Source organism: Schistocerca nitens, chromosome 2 (assembly GCF_023898315.1).
Source record: "Schistocerca nitens isolate TAMUIC-IGC-003100 chromosome 2, iqSchNite1.1, whole genome shotgun sequence".
Lineage (NCBI taxonomy): Eukaryota > Metazoa > Arthropoda > Insecta > Orthoptera > Acrididae > Schistocerca > Schistocerca nitens.
Genome location: NC_064615.1, coordinates 349,606,173 through 349,621,762, shown reverse-complemented (window position 1 = coordinate 349,621,762; position 15,590 = coordinate 349,606,173). Strand labels below are relative to the sequence as shown.

General features: G+C 44.7%; 1 protein-coding gene across 5 annotated transcripts in view; it reads right to left on the bottom strand.

The window, feature by feature from the left end:
* The window catches only part of LOC126236165 (atypical protein kinase C), a 782,990-nt gene that overhangs the window by 237,400 nt on the left and 530,000 nt on the right, over positions 1 to 15,590 (bottom strand). For all 5 annotated transcript variants that reach the window (XM_049945254.1, XM_049945253.1, XM_049945255.1 and 2 more), the window contains one exon: positions 4,061 to 4,111. In XM_049945254.1, the coding sequence (XP_049801211.1) occupies positions 4,061 to 4,111 (51 nt within the window). The remainder of the gene's footprint in view (positions 1 to 4,060; positions 4,112 to 15,590) is intronic.

Genomic DNA, 15,590 nt, shown 5'->3' with positions numbered 1-15,590 from the left:
TTTATTTATATCTCTTACGCCGAATCTGATCGGACTGAAACTTCCTACCTGTAAATAACTTACTTTTGGAACACTTAAAAGTCCCAAATGCTTTTCGGTACACAAGAGACAAAAAAATCTGCCGGGAGAAAGCCGTGTCTGAAAGAGTCATCCACCAACGCAACAGAGCATCGCATTCACAGGAGAGAAGACCTGCCTACGCAGCACCTAGGTCGATATTCTCCACTGTAGATCGTGGCAACCAACGCGAATACTGAATTCCAGACGACACTGCGAAACGTTCTTCCAAGTCAGTCAGAGTCCAAAGTCACGTTTGATGCAAAAGGGTGGTGCAGTGGCAGGCGCTGGATCCTGTAACTTCGACGCGCTGTAGCGTCGTTGGATGACGTTTCTGGGCACCGGTTCCTGCCCTCGAGTTGTTCATCAAGACACACTCTACAACCGCTCCAAGTCCGTCGCATTATTTCTGGGAAACCCTGTATACAGGATGTTCGTAAATTCTTGTTGCAGACTTGAAGAACTCAGAGAGGAATGAGTGCATAATATTTTGAGTAGGTAACCATGTCTGGGAACGTAGCTCTTCCGTTCGATAACGGTTTCAATTCAGATGTGTAACGCGTCCACATCTCTGCTGAGGTAAAGAGAAAAGTCTCCGAGTTCCTTGTCCTGACATGCAAAAGGGTTGACAGCATAATGTGTATTACATTAGACGGTCACTTGCTTTCACTTAACGTCTGCCTAGCACCAGAACTGTTCTATACGTATAGTACGCTGCATTTTTTGTTTTGGAATAATGTAAATACGTAATGTTTACGTGTTAATATAAACAAATGTGCTTAAGTGATAATTGGACGTTTCGTTATGTTTCCTTTCGAATTGTTACATAATAATTGAAGTGCGTCACCCCTAATTCAATTCCTCAAGCAGAAGTGGATGAGCTGAACATTTGAACTGAAACTGTCGTAGCACGGAAACAGTACGTTTCCGGACATCGGTTCCTATTTAAAATATTATGTACTCACTGCCCTCTGTAAGTCCTAGAAGTTTGTAACGGGAATTTCCAAACACCTCGAAAGACTTGTTATGTGACCGACAAATAATAGCGGCAGACTGTTATCCCAGAGGGGGAAAAAATCCTGTTAAGGAACATCAGTTATGATGTGATTCTTGAGTTTCTCCCGGCGTATTTGATAATCAAAATATCCACGGGTGTGCTGCCGGTCTATAGTGTCCAACGGGCACAATATTTCGGCGATCATACATGTCGCCATCATCAGGTGAACTGACGGACTGAGCTCCTGTGAACGTGCCGGCACGGAGATCCGTACGCTAAGGCTGCTCAGAGGGAACTGGGTTCGGTCGCAGACAGCTGCCACCACCCTTCACAGAGGAATGGGGTACTTAAAACTCTAGTACATAGGGCGCGCACTATCTCTGACGCAGAGAGTCTACCCCAGGAATTGGAACATCTGAGAACTGTTTTTCGAAAAAATGGGTACTCAGAGTGGCAGATTCAACGTGCTCTCCGCCCAACCACTGCAGCACAACCTGTTGAGATGGATGACGTCACGAGGGAGGAGGTAGGCATTGCATTTATTCCATACACAGGCGCACTCTCGGGGAAAATCGCCCGCATTCTGAAGAAATACCGGGTCGGAACTATGTTTTGTCCTCCAAATAAAACTCGTGCACTGGTGGGGAGCGCCAAGGATGACCTCGGTTTGAGGAAGGCCGGCGTGTACCAGATTCCGTGTCAATGTGGCAAGTCGTATATTGGTCAGACGATGCGTACCGTCGAGGATCGATGCCGTGAACACCAGAGGCACACTCGACTGATGTATCCGAGCAAGTCGGCGGTCGCTGAACATTGTTTGTCGGAAAATCACGCCATTGAGTATGACCGCACGAGGATTCTGGTACAGACGTCGAGATACTGGGACAGCGTTGTTAGAGAGGCCATCGAAATTCGCACCAATGACGACCTCATAAACCGCGACTGTGGCTATAATCTTAGCAAGGCTTGGGAACCAGCGATCGGGTTAATCAAGAGTACATCGAGCAAACGTATAGTTGTGACGACCACGGCGGACAGAGCCATCACACCGACGTCATCTCAGACGCCGTCGCAATCTGTTCCACCGCGCGACCGTGGCGCGGGGCGCGGACGGCGGAGGGAGCGCGCCGCGGGCAGAGGGTATTTAAATCGGCCGCCGCCGCGACCGAACCCAGTTCCCTCTGAGCAGCCTTAGCGTACGGATCTCCGTGCCGACACGTTCACAGGAGCTCAGTCCGTCAGTTCACCTGATGATGGCGACATGTATGATCGCCGAAATATTGTGCCCGTTGGACACTATAGACCGGCAGCACACCCGTGGATATTTTGATCAGTTATGATGGTTTGACATGAGCTATGAGGGGTGTGAATCAGGATCCCAAACTAAAATATACGAACGTCTGTTCCCTTACGTATTAATGAAGGAAAAAGGCGAAGTCACGGTTTCAAGACCAGGCCGGGACGAAGTAAGCCCACCGAACAAAACATTAGTCACCCCTTTAAACGAGCACACTGGAGCAGAACTGGTACGTGCCAGGCCATCATGCGATACCCTACCACTGAGGAAATTTAGGTCGGCCAGAGAAGTGGGAGGTCAAAGTCCGATGTATGGAATCAGCGCAGTAATATGCGTCGACAGTGAGGAGCTGTTGCCTTTCGACGTGCCCATGTGCACACAGTGAACTACATTGGACTGTCAAACCTGAATACATGAAGTGGTGTATCACTCACATCTACGTAACATGACGTAAGAATAGGGATCTTAGAAAAAAAATCCCAGCCGACAGAGACCGGAGATGACCATCATACCTTGTCAGTAGCTATCTTATGCGAATTTCTCCCGTCCGTAATGCAGGTCCATCTCAACAACTGCGAAGAAAATTGTACGCGATGCACATATGGAGACGGGTGCCTCGCAAAGGGCCATTGCTCACAGGGGCACATAAAACTGCACGCCTTCAATAGATCAAACACTACGAGAACACTAATTTTACTCACGTTTGAAGATCATCTTCTGTTCTTCCGCGTTTGTGATTTAAAACTGGGTCGTTTTGAAAATCCAGCATAAACCTGATTTTCGAAACAACCCAACTACATTAACAGGAAAGTAGCTGACTGTAAATGTATAGTGTTGTCCAAAAAGTCACGTTTTTGCCACTTTTCAAAAGATGTTCACAGTGCTGGAAACACACATTTACTACCTACGAAACGCTCAGGCACTATCTCGTCTTGACAGGCACGCTCCATCACCGGACGTTAATCCCATAAAAAATCTCTATTTGGGACAGCGAGTGAATATAGCAATCAATAGCCCATCGACTTGGTATCTCCATGGGATATAATCATTGACGAGTAGCTTCAGGTAGATGTGGCATACCTGAAGAGACTTGTGAAATCTCTTCTCCGCCGAATTGACGCCATCATGAAGACTAGAGGCGGTGACAAACGTATCAGCATTATGTCACCTGGAGGTGATTAATTTTTACCCATTGCAAATAAGGCATTATTTTACACTGGACAATGACAGTGCATAAAATCGGCAGTAGTTTTTCATAGGAAACGTACCGGTATCCGCTTTAAACCATTCATGTACACCACGGGAAATGGGTGGCCTGACGGGGGTGCGGATCACTCTCCTACCGAATGCGAGTGCAACATCTTCCCAACAGTGCCAATTCGCTGGATGTTGTTATCTGATGATGGAGCGGTTTGGGGGAAAACAAAGGCAAGGCAAAAAAATATTGTAAGAAAAGAAGTTCTAGACGCAAAACAGATTTTGTTAGCAATCTTAGGCAAAAACTACAATTTCGGAAAGTAATAACGCTGAAAAAGGTTGGCATATTATTATAAGGATACCTGTTAAACCAGTGTGTAGCAGAGTGGCATCTCTTTGTAGTTAATGTTACGGCGTTATATAAAGCAAATGAGCTAGGAAGCAGAAATCTCTGAAACATCATTAAAGGCATTACACTCCTCAGCTTTATATTTAAATCGTGTAGTACTTACTGTCTTCTCCTTGGCAAGGCATCCCGGGGGCAGATGGCGCATTGGGGAAAACTGAAACAAGAAGAAAGAATGCTGTCAGGAACTAAGCTATTAGCGGCGCCATCAAGCTGCAAGACATAGCGCTTCATGGAGAAAAGCCAAAATAAAGTAATTAAATAAAAAATTATCATCAAAAGCTTTGTACACAGCGATGTAAAGAAGCTCTCTGAATTTTTTTCTTGCACGTTTGGGTTCAAACACTTATACAGGCGCTGCCACATGCAATGCCACGTAGGTCTACGGGCCACATACGGCGGAAAGCCTGGCTACGCGGGTAGTTGCACTAGCTTGCTCAGAGCTATAAATGCGTGCTCTATATAATTCAATGAAAAAAAAAAAAAGCAAGCAAAACCGTTATCGACGCAAACACAATCTGATGTGCCAATATTTGCTCCAAACCTTCACAACATTCGACGTTTCCCAGCGACCTGATGTGCAGTGAGGAACTTCCTTCCCATTTAACTAATTAACGGAAACCACCACTCAATTCTTCTCATTTATTAGCCAGTAAATGTTCGTATCAGGTACGGAAAGGAATATTCACTCGCTCGTCATTTCGTAACCGGAGCGTTGTACGATAATGAACCTTACACCTCCTTTCTATATGATTTATTTTCGATGTACACCTTATCGACAGGGTTGTAACTTAGACTTAGCAGCGACATCAACCGGGAACGGAATTGTTTGTGATCTTATCAGACCAACCATGTTACCACTAGTTTTAAGTAAACGGAAAAACAATGGAAAACCTACGCGTACTGATAGCTGAAAGTTGAGAAACAGTTGTTTTTCTGACCTATTACGGAACATTTACTATTACCCTTCTTTGTACAATTTAATATTTGGAGGTAGAAAATCAAATAAGCAATACAGAAGTTAGCGATTTAGTGTGTAAGAAGTTTTGCGAAGGTATAAATTAACTAAAGCGTACAGTTTGATTCGGGAAACCGAACTGAGGGCCGCATGGTTGGATGGCAAAAATGGTAAACAATTTGAATAACCTAGACAACGACAACTGTAACAGCCATTTCGCGTCTGACAGACATACAGGTAAAATTGAACAACGCGACTGCTGCGAAAGAAGGCCCATCTCTGAATTGAAGCAGCTACAACAACTATAAATTCTCTGACACTAACAAGTCACTATGATCAGCGTCCACGGGATAATACCAGGTAACTCATTGCTCTCAACGTGACAGAAAGTCCAACACAGCTGTGAATAACCTTCTGTTCTGAAACTGCACTAGTACCCACCGAAGGTTTCTAAAGGTATCAACTCCGTGCATATACTGGCACTGGTAGTTTTTATTTTGAGGGGAAATGTGCGTATGTCACGAAAAGCAGAAACTAATGACGAATGACACGTTTGCACCACCATTATGATTTAGACGAAAAAGGAACACCAGTTCCTATTACAGGATTCTAGGGGATGTAGAGGTGTTGGACTTCCTGTCACGTTGAGAGCAATGAGTTACTTGGTATTATCCCGTGGACTGCTGCGAAAGAAGACTCATCTCTGAATTGAAGCAGCTACAACAACTATAAATTCTCTGACACTAATAAGTCACTATCATTTTAGAGAGCAGCAGATGACCTATAACCCCATTGAGTGGACGATGATATGTATAAATCTCGCTCTTCCTCCGTTTCGGTCCAGGTAATTACCCTCACTCTTCTTCAATTTCGATCCGAAATTACGTTCTGCGACATGTTATTAGCTTTTTTTATTTCAGTGATTTGAAAATCACATTTCCCCTCAAAACAAAAACTACCAGTGCCAGTATATGCACAAAGTCGATACCTTTAGAAACCTTCGGTGGATACTAGTGCAGTTTCAGAACAGATGGTTATTCACAGCTGTGTTGGGGTGGTTCTGCGATATTTTCGGTGTGTTTTTCGTAACGAGGACTTGGGCTCGCTCGCTCACTCACTCATGTTCCTGTGATAACTGACCATGATGTTCATCTGAGCATTCTCGGTGATCAAGTTTTATCCTTTTTCCTACATCTTCGTGATGAGTACGCTGTGCACACTGTCTTATTCCAGGAAATACAATAGCGGTGTTCACAGTGCTGCATGCATACGCTTATGATTTACCGAACACGCAAGCACTCTCTCGCTCCTTGACATCACTCGCGATGTCAATTCCACAGAAAATCTTTGGGATTACTTGGAACGGCGGCTACAACGTAGCAATCAACATCCCCACATTTTGATAGCTATACGAGATTTGACATATTAATGACTAGCTTCAGCTGGTTATGGTATACCTCAAGAAGCTGTTGAAGGTCTTCCTCGGCGAACTGAGGCAATCATCAGCACATGGCACTAGCATAATGTCTCCTGCTGGTACGTAATTTTTTTTTCTAGTGTGCGTATGTACAACTATACTTTAATACTCTGCCACATACCTGACACTATTTTACGCAGCAGACTTATATAAGTGTCAGTCAAATGAAAAGCGAACACTCACCACAACGAGACCATGGAATGGTTTCATTCAAAAGTAAGCACCAGACTGGTTAAGAGATTTACCCCACTCGGAGACGAGACAACCAACTCCTGTATTACAGAACGTGGTTGGGCGCTGACAGATCTACAACAGCAACCACTGTTCCACTTCCTCGTCCGACTGAAGCCAATGTCCACTCTTGTCTTTCTTCAGGTCGCTGAAGATGTGAAAATCACGCGGTGAAAGATCCAGATTGTATTGAAAACGCTGCAGTGTTTCCCGACGAAATTGCTGAAGCGCAGCCTTCGTCCGATTGGCAGTATGCCGGCAGGAGTTATCGTGCAACAAGATGCTTCCGTCCGACAGCATTCCTGGTCGTTTTGACTTTATAACGCGTCGCAGTTTCTGCGAAGTGACTTCACTGCGCTGTGCACTGATTGTGGTTCCATGCCCGAGGGAGGACCGCTGCAGTTGAAGAAAACGGTCATCATGAACTTACCGGAACTTGTGCAAACAGCTCCGTATTTCAATGACGTGTGAGATGTACGGTGCTGCCAATGTTTTGCCGTTTGTTCTCTGGCTCAAAATAGAGGCGCCATGTACGGTCATGACGACCTCCTTCGGCTGCAAGCGACCTATGTTCGTCGAGTAAACAGAGCGTGGAACCACAATGAATGCGCACCAATATGAAGACACTTGGCACAAACTGGGACACGTCATAAAGTCAAAAAGCCCAGGAAAGCTGTCGGACGGAATCACACTGTTGCAATCAGACGGAGGCTACACTTAGGCGATTCGGTTGGGAAACACTGCAACATCCTCCTTACGGTCCGGATCTTTCACATCTTTGGCTACCTGAAGAAAGACATGCGTGACGTCGGACGAGGAAGTGCAGGAGTCAGTGCGGTTGTGGATGTATCAAGGGCTGACCGCGTTCTGCGAAGCAGGAATTGATTGTCTCGTCTCCCAGCCGGATAAATGTCTTAACGCGTGTAGTGTATACTTTTGACTGGAACCATTCCATACTCCCGATGGGCTAGTGTTCGGTTTTATTTTGACTGCCCCTCATATATTCGCGGCTGGTGACAAAAAAACAGGCGAAGTGTGCTAAACAAATTAGTAACTGCTACCAAAGGTCGAAATACTTTTGGATAGGTGTGTTACGGGAATTGTGTATTACTAGTGCACAAATTCAATTATTACATCACGTAGGAGGTTCGAGGCCACACGAAATATCGCCTGTAAACAATGGGAAGAGACAGGTGGCATTATTATGAACATATTGTCTTCTGAGATCATGTTGAAGGCGCACGTGGTTCAACATTGCACACGTGATGCGTAAAAATCAATAATGTGTTGGCGGGATTAAGAATATACAGCTCCTAGATAGGATGGAACTTTGAGTGTCAGTGTACCTACTGGAGAACGGCCGGGGACACGTCGGATCGACGAGCAGGAAGCCACCAGAGGGAAGAGAGCAGGATAAAAGGACGAGCACCGCTGCAGAGCCCAGGACAAATATTGGGAGAGCGGCGGTAGGGCAGGAATACGCCCCCTAGCCCTCGTCGTTACGATTTCAGGACTGCCGTAAGTCGTTCGACAATGCATTATGCAGGCCTCGGCCGATCCCCTGTGCGCATGCGCGGCAGCCCGCGTCACAGCGGGTGACTGCCAACCAGTCCAGCAGCATGGAGACCGACCTGCGCACACCCCAGAATTTTTCAGCGCCCAAGTTCCCCTTCCCGGGCTGTCAAACACTCTTAAATGCCAAGTCACGGTGGACATGTTAATTATGTATGACCTTCGGCTCCCTCTCCGCTCGTTTAGAAACACTTTAAAAGTTACCTCCTCTTCGCCGAGCCGTGGGAGTGAAAAGCGCACGCAACGAGATTATTCTTCAACCACCACCACCTGCTTCTCCTCCTCCTCTTCCATGTCTTTTAAAACAAGAACTTAGTTTCGCTGATATTCATTCTGAATGAATATTACTCTGATACAACAAAACAAATCATCCCCTGTGAATAATGCGTCTGTGCGTGTGAATTCTTAAGGGACCAAACTGCTGACGTCATCTGTCTCTAGACTTACCCACTACTTAGACTACTACTTAAACTAACTTAACCCAACTTACGCTAAGGACAACACACACACACACACACACACACACACACACACACACACACACACACACACGCCCATGCCCATGCCCGAGGAAGACTCGAACCTCAGGCGGGAGAGGTCGCACGACTCGTGATATGGCGCCTCTAAACGCGCGGCCACTCCGCGCGGCGCTGTGAATAATGCCATATACTAAACTTATAGTCGGGGACAATGTTATTTTAAGCGTAATGAATTGGTAAAACTCTACAGCTGTTTGTGCAACACGTGATGTAATAACAGCAGAAACAAGCCGCTTACGGATGATTTTATTTCGTCAAAAGAATTCCGACTGCGAGGCCTACGTTCAATGCCACACACGTTTGATTTGGATGTTTTCTTCACTGTAAATGCGCTCATACGGTCTTTTGTGTAACATGCTTTTATGGTTCTACAATTAAATCTCTACAGTCTGGTCAACAAATGCTACGTGAAATGTGTACTAACAGAGAAACTGCAGCATAGTAATTATAAGGTAAATACAAAATACTTACTAATCCTTTGATAGCCGCACACGGAGATACATGTATAAATAAATTATTGTGGTAGCAACCACTTACCAATTCCCTAGGCTCCAATGTTAGTATCAGCACAGTATAAATTACTCTCTAAGGATGTGATGCTTTTAGAAGATCGACCGTTTCTAATTCCCTTGGTGACATATTTTAGAACTTACGTTAGAGCTTATCCCTTTGACTTTCACGTGGTCGTTCATCTTTAACCACACTGCTGGTATGTTGCTCTGCATAGTCTTCGACGAGCGAGCTACACTTCCCACAGCTAACAGTGACGAAATAACCATGCAATTTACAATAGAATACTTACCCGTATATTTATGAGATAAAATTCTCTTGGGTGTTCTACGTAGTTGCGTTCGACAAAAAGTTGAGTTAATATTTAAAAAGCTCACGCGGGTGCTGAGAATTGTGTTTCCCGCTGGGGGACGGCGCGCGCGTTCATGCATTACTTAATCTGGCGGCACTCATTTTCCTGTTTCTCGCCGTGGGCGGCGATCGTATTTAAACGCCCTAGTCTACGATTTTAGTATATTCACCTTTTACTTTAAAACTGGCGTTAAGTCCATTCTTTTAATACAATGAAAGGTCACATAAAATAATTTACACTAAATTATCTCAAATTAAGTGATGTTTCACTCGTTCAGAAAGCTCTATCGTTGAAAGATCACAGAAAATAGCAGTCACAACTGTTCGTTGAGCCTGGCATGCAGTCAATGCGACATATGCGAGGGTACTACTGGTAGCATAATTTCTGGAGTTGAACGGAAGCCACCGGTGGTACAAACCGCCCGATGAGAGGATCTACCATGAGCCACTGGCGGTAGACGCCCGCGTGAACGTGTTAAACAAAACGCGAAAAATTACGTCTTTTCATTACTTATGTTTGAGTTATAAACATTCAGCTCCAATATAGAACTGTTCTCGCACTCTGGAGAAGACAAACTTCATTCGTGGATCCATCTGTAACTACTTATATCACCAAAAACGTATATGGCGTTTCACATTGCTTTTACAGATTTATTCCCTTTTTGTCTAGCCAGTTTCAGGAACTACAGATTTCAGGTTTCCAGAGGGCTTCATCCCAAAAAACTGATCGACTCCCACCACAACCCCACTCTTACCTTCAAATCAGAATTTTGTTTCCTCAATGGCAGCTTTAACAGAACTAGAGAAGATTTGTAAAGAAGCAATATGTGTCGCTATGGAGAAGTCTAGATTTGTGCCATATCAGTATTACCAAGATACAGGACATTCCACTATTTGTGACAGCAATATTCGACTGAAATAAAATTTTGACGTTCCTTTTAATGCAGTAATTTCCTAATTTACTGTCACGACAATAATATGATATTAAGATGGTTGCGGTCTTAAACGAAACCGATTATACAACGATGTAATTGTGATTTTCAAATCATTGAAATAAAAAGAGCTAATAAAATGTCGCAGAACGTAATTTCTCGGATAGAAATGGAAGAAGAGTGAGGTTATTACCTGAACCGAAACTGAGGAAGAGCGAGATTTATAAACCTCATCAACCACTCAATGGGGCTCTCTTAAATCATTTCTAGAGATTTTGGAGATGGTTCCTTCGAAACGCCACGACTTATTGCGTCCCAGCTCTGCTAGTTGTGTTTGTGTGTGTGTGTGTGTGTGTGTGTGTGTGTGTGTGTGATGAGCTGTATTTCAACACGAAGTTAATCCTACGGCTTCCCTTCTTTCCTTACAAGTATCCATAAATAACAAAACTGGAACACATCAATCTGAACGTTTGTTTGCACAGCACTACACTTTTCTACGCTTGGCTGCTGTTGGCACATCATACCCGGCAAGTTATCCGAGTCCGATAGAGGTTGTGTACGACAACAGCTTGGTTCAAACCCCGTTCGCACGTACTTAGTTTTTCGTAGTTCGCCAAATCATTTCAGGCGCGTTCCTTTGTAAAGGCCATGTTACTCCTTCCCCCCCCCCCCCCCACCACCACCACCACCCACCCCCACCCCACCCCTCATCTCTGCATAATCATAACTCGCCCTTAGCCTCTAATCTACATGTATGCTCTGGGAACCACCTAACAGTGTGTAGCGGAGGGACTCCCGGCACCATTATCTGTTCCGCCACTCACCTGTTCCACAAGCGAATGGTGCTTGGGAAGAACGCATGTCGACATATCTCCGCACGAGACATAATTTCTCTGACTTTTTCCATCATTTCGCCCTATTTACTTTCGATAAGTAATCGTAGGTCTTTCGACTGTTCTTTAAACTGTGAGAGCGTACTTTCCAACTGTGGAGTTCTCCGTGAGCACAATGCATCTCTTTTAGCGTCTGCCACTGGATTTTAATGAGTGCCTCCGTAATGCTGTCGCACTTTTTGAACGAACACGTGACGACACATGTCGCTCTTCGTGGAAGCTTCTCTGGCAAGGGTCCAATTCCGACGGGCTCAGTTTGGGACCGTTGTCACAGACTAACACAACATCATGTCGACGAAAAGTTTAATTAACTACCTCATTAATATTTTCTCTAACCGGAGAAGACTCTTAATGGCCAGTGAAATAACAACATACACTTTGCCACGTCACCACTCGACGTAGGATAAAGTCTTACAAATCGTACCACCTATTAAATTGCGCCGCTAACAAATCCAGAAAAATATCTGCCGAAATGGTGATGCCGCATGTCGAACAGAATGTGTACGAGGTTGTACCTAGCTATTATAGGTGACAAGTTCGACAGGCCGTTGATATTTATTGGCGTCGAGTAATGCAAGTTCGTTTTGTGCTCCGAGGAAGTACATATCTGTTTGTGAAGCCAAGTATCTGCACTCTTACAGATGCAGAAAGTCTACCTATAATTTATATACCATACAACTTCACTTTTAGCGAAGGAAAAAAAGTTATCACTCCAGCCTCTGTGCAGTAAGAAGTAACTTTAAAAAGTAAGGCGTCATCTTATAAATTGTACGATCACTTTTCTTACATACTGTGCTTCTACATTTCAAAATAATGTTCACTATACAAGTTTTACCAATTATTTGACCTAATTATTTATCTAACAATTGTACCGCTATATGTGTTGCCTGCTGTAACCCTGGTATGCTCTATCTGCCTCCGTGTAACACACACGGTACAGTCACTACACGTTACAATTTTAAGCTATTCGCCGGTTATTACAACTAAGCAGCTGACAAATGGCTTCACACAAATCCTTACAGCAATATTAGTCAGACAAGGGTAGGTCAGCTCTTAGAGTCACACGGCAGAGATGAGACTGTACAAAATGCTGTCAGTGCCTTCTTCAAAACTGGAACCTGGCCATTGGAGCTACACGTTTTCGAGTTTCGGACTTCGCGGCGATTGAATCCAACCCACAATCAGAAGCTACAGACGAGAATACGAAATGAGTCAACAGACAAATCAAATGTGTGAATGTATTCCTAACGGGCCAAATTGCTGAGGTCATCGGTACCTATACTTATACACTGCTTAAACTAAGTTATGCTAAGAGCAACACACATACCCATGCCCTAGGAAGGAATCGAACCTGCGGCGGGAGGAGCTGCGCAATCCGTGACATGGCGCCTCAAACTACGCGGCCACTGCGCGCGGCAACAGACAAATCAAGAACTCCCTGGAATATCAAGCAAACTAATGGAAATTGTGCATTGTTAGGCCTTCAGCTCCCACAAAACAAAAAGGAGAGTGGCAGTATCGCCTTTACCCGAACTCTACAAAAGAGAACAAGAAGCAAAGCAACATCTGTTGTTGGGATCAGAGGTACTCCTTACAAGAGGCTCATCCTTGGCAAAGAATCTGTGAACTACAAAAGTAGTCCTACAAAATGTTAAACCAGCAAAACAAAAAAGCATAATATGTCTTCATCCTGGTTCTGCAAGATCTGCGAAGTTGTTCAGAAGCAAAAATGGTTAACTTCCTCAAATGTGTATGGTTTCATATCCGGAGTGTGAAAGTAGGTGCGAAGAAAAAACGCATTTTATTGTGACAGTTGCAAACCTGAATGAATCGGCAATGTTGAAACTAATCAGTTTAAGACCAAAAGTGACCTAATATTTCAGATAATGAATATGTATTACAGCTTCAGATGGGTTCGCTAATGTCTTAAAAATTAAAATAAATATTGACCACTCTCGCCAAATTCCTTTCTGTAGTTCAGAAAAAAAATTATTTTTATGATTCATAATATAAGTGGTATAATTCAGAAGACATGTTGCAACCCTCTATCTACTGTGTTACATCTCTCAATTGTAGAAAATTTACTTTCGAAACTTCTGGCGAATGTGTGTGAGAGAAAAGATCACTCATTTTCAGTATTACATTTAGGTAATATATATATATATATATCATATTTCAGTAAAATCATAAAAACGCTGCAAGTGGTACTATTGATGAGATTTCATCCTACATATTGCTTTTTTCAGAGTTTGGGTGCACACATCTTTACTCATGTAACATCCCAACAGAAACTGCACAAATTTGTGCCACTCTCTTGAATTTCAGGGTAGTCCGCTGGTGTATGGGGAAGGAGCGGGTGCTGTGCTGGGGGTGCCAGGTTCGAACCCCAGCGGCCCCGGCGCACGCGCTCCCCGCCGCCTCCGCCCATCGATCCGGCCACGCCCACCGCTGGCGCACAGCGCGCGACCTTGGCCCATACTGTCCGCTACAGCCGCCAGCGCACAGGCCCAACACGATCCCGCACGCTCACTCCCGTGTTTTCGGCAGGGGCGGCGTATGATCACCCCAACACTGGACATAATCCTATCAGGGGTACCAGTGAACCGAGTACGCAAGATACCTTCTGTGAGACAGAACGATTTTTGACTCTGCAGCGGCCAGTGCGCCGATTTGGTTTTCCTTGCCAGATTAAAACTGTGTGTCGGACTGAGACTCAAACCTGGAACATCCGCCTTTTGCGATCAACTGCTCTGCCGACTGAGCTTCCCATGCATGATTCACGACCGGTCGTCTCAGCTCACTTTCACCAGCTTTCTCCTACCTTCAGAACTTCACTAAAGTTCTCCTGTATACCTTACAGGACTAGCACACCTTTCTTGTAAGGAGTACTAGCTCGCAACAAATGCAGGTAATTTGTACTGAAGTTTGGTATGCGTGAATTTGAAGAGATGACGGCGGGCCGGGAGTCTCCCAGGGACTCTTGTACAGAGGAAAAGGGAGGCTGCCACAACAAAGCCTTACAATCTAAATTTGAAAGTCTGGGAGTGCCTTATCATTATACTACTGCTTTGAAGCGATACAGTGGTACGTAATACAGTTAAAGAACATGCAGTTCCTTTAAAAATGGTTGCTTCATCGTCTATATGGTCAGATTATATCCACAAAGTAATACCACTTCGTGTATTATAGATTCCAGAAAACTGTTTCGATATTTCAAACCGCTTATGAAATATGAGACACGATTGCACACCTTAAACGACACAAAAAAGGCCATGAGATACTGTGAGAAATGTATACATCTGATAGGGCTGAAACTGGAAGAAAGTTTGCTTTATTTTAGATACTCAATTTATTGTACTGAGCATTTAAACATATTTTTTAAAGAACTACGTGCAATTGCATCCTTCTTTTAAGTCGTGAGAAGGTAAGTGCTGTGATAATTCTCTGATTTAAGCAATCACAGTTAAGAAGGGGCTGTCAATGAGGTAAATATGAAGGCCAACACAACTGTCAAAATTTTACAGAAGCAATGGACATAAAGCCAACGGCGTTGCCGCAGTGGTAACACCGGTTCCCGTCAGATCCCCGAAGTTAAGTGCTGTCGGGCTGGGCTGGCCCTTGGATGGTTGACCTTCCGGTCTGCCGAGCGCTGTTGGCAAGCGGGGTGCTCGAGTGAGGTAAACTGAGGAGCTACTTGATTGAGAAGTAGCGGCTCCGGTCTCGTAAACTGACATACGGCCGGGAGAGCGGCAAGCTGACCACATGACCCTCCATACCCGCATCCAGTGACGCCTGTGGGCTGAGGATGACACGGCGGCCGGTCGGTACCGTTCGGCCTTCCACGGGCTGTTCGGACGGACTTTAGTTTAAATGGACATAAAACCGAACCATGGGATATCAAATGGATCGAGCATGTGAGGATTGTGGTAGGGAAGGGGAATGGTCGACTTCGGTTTATTGGGAGAATTTTACGAAAGTATGGTTCATCTGTAAAGGACACTGCACACAGGAGGCTAGTGCGACCTATTCTTGAGTACTGCCCCAGTGTTTAGTATCCGCACCAAGTCGGATTAGAAGAAAACATCGAAGCAATTCAGAGGCGGGCTGCTAGATTTGTTACCGGTAGGTTCGAACAACACGCAAGTATTAAATTTTGATAACCAGCATTTGAAG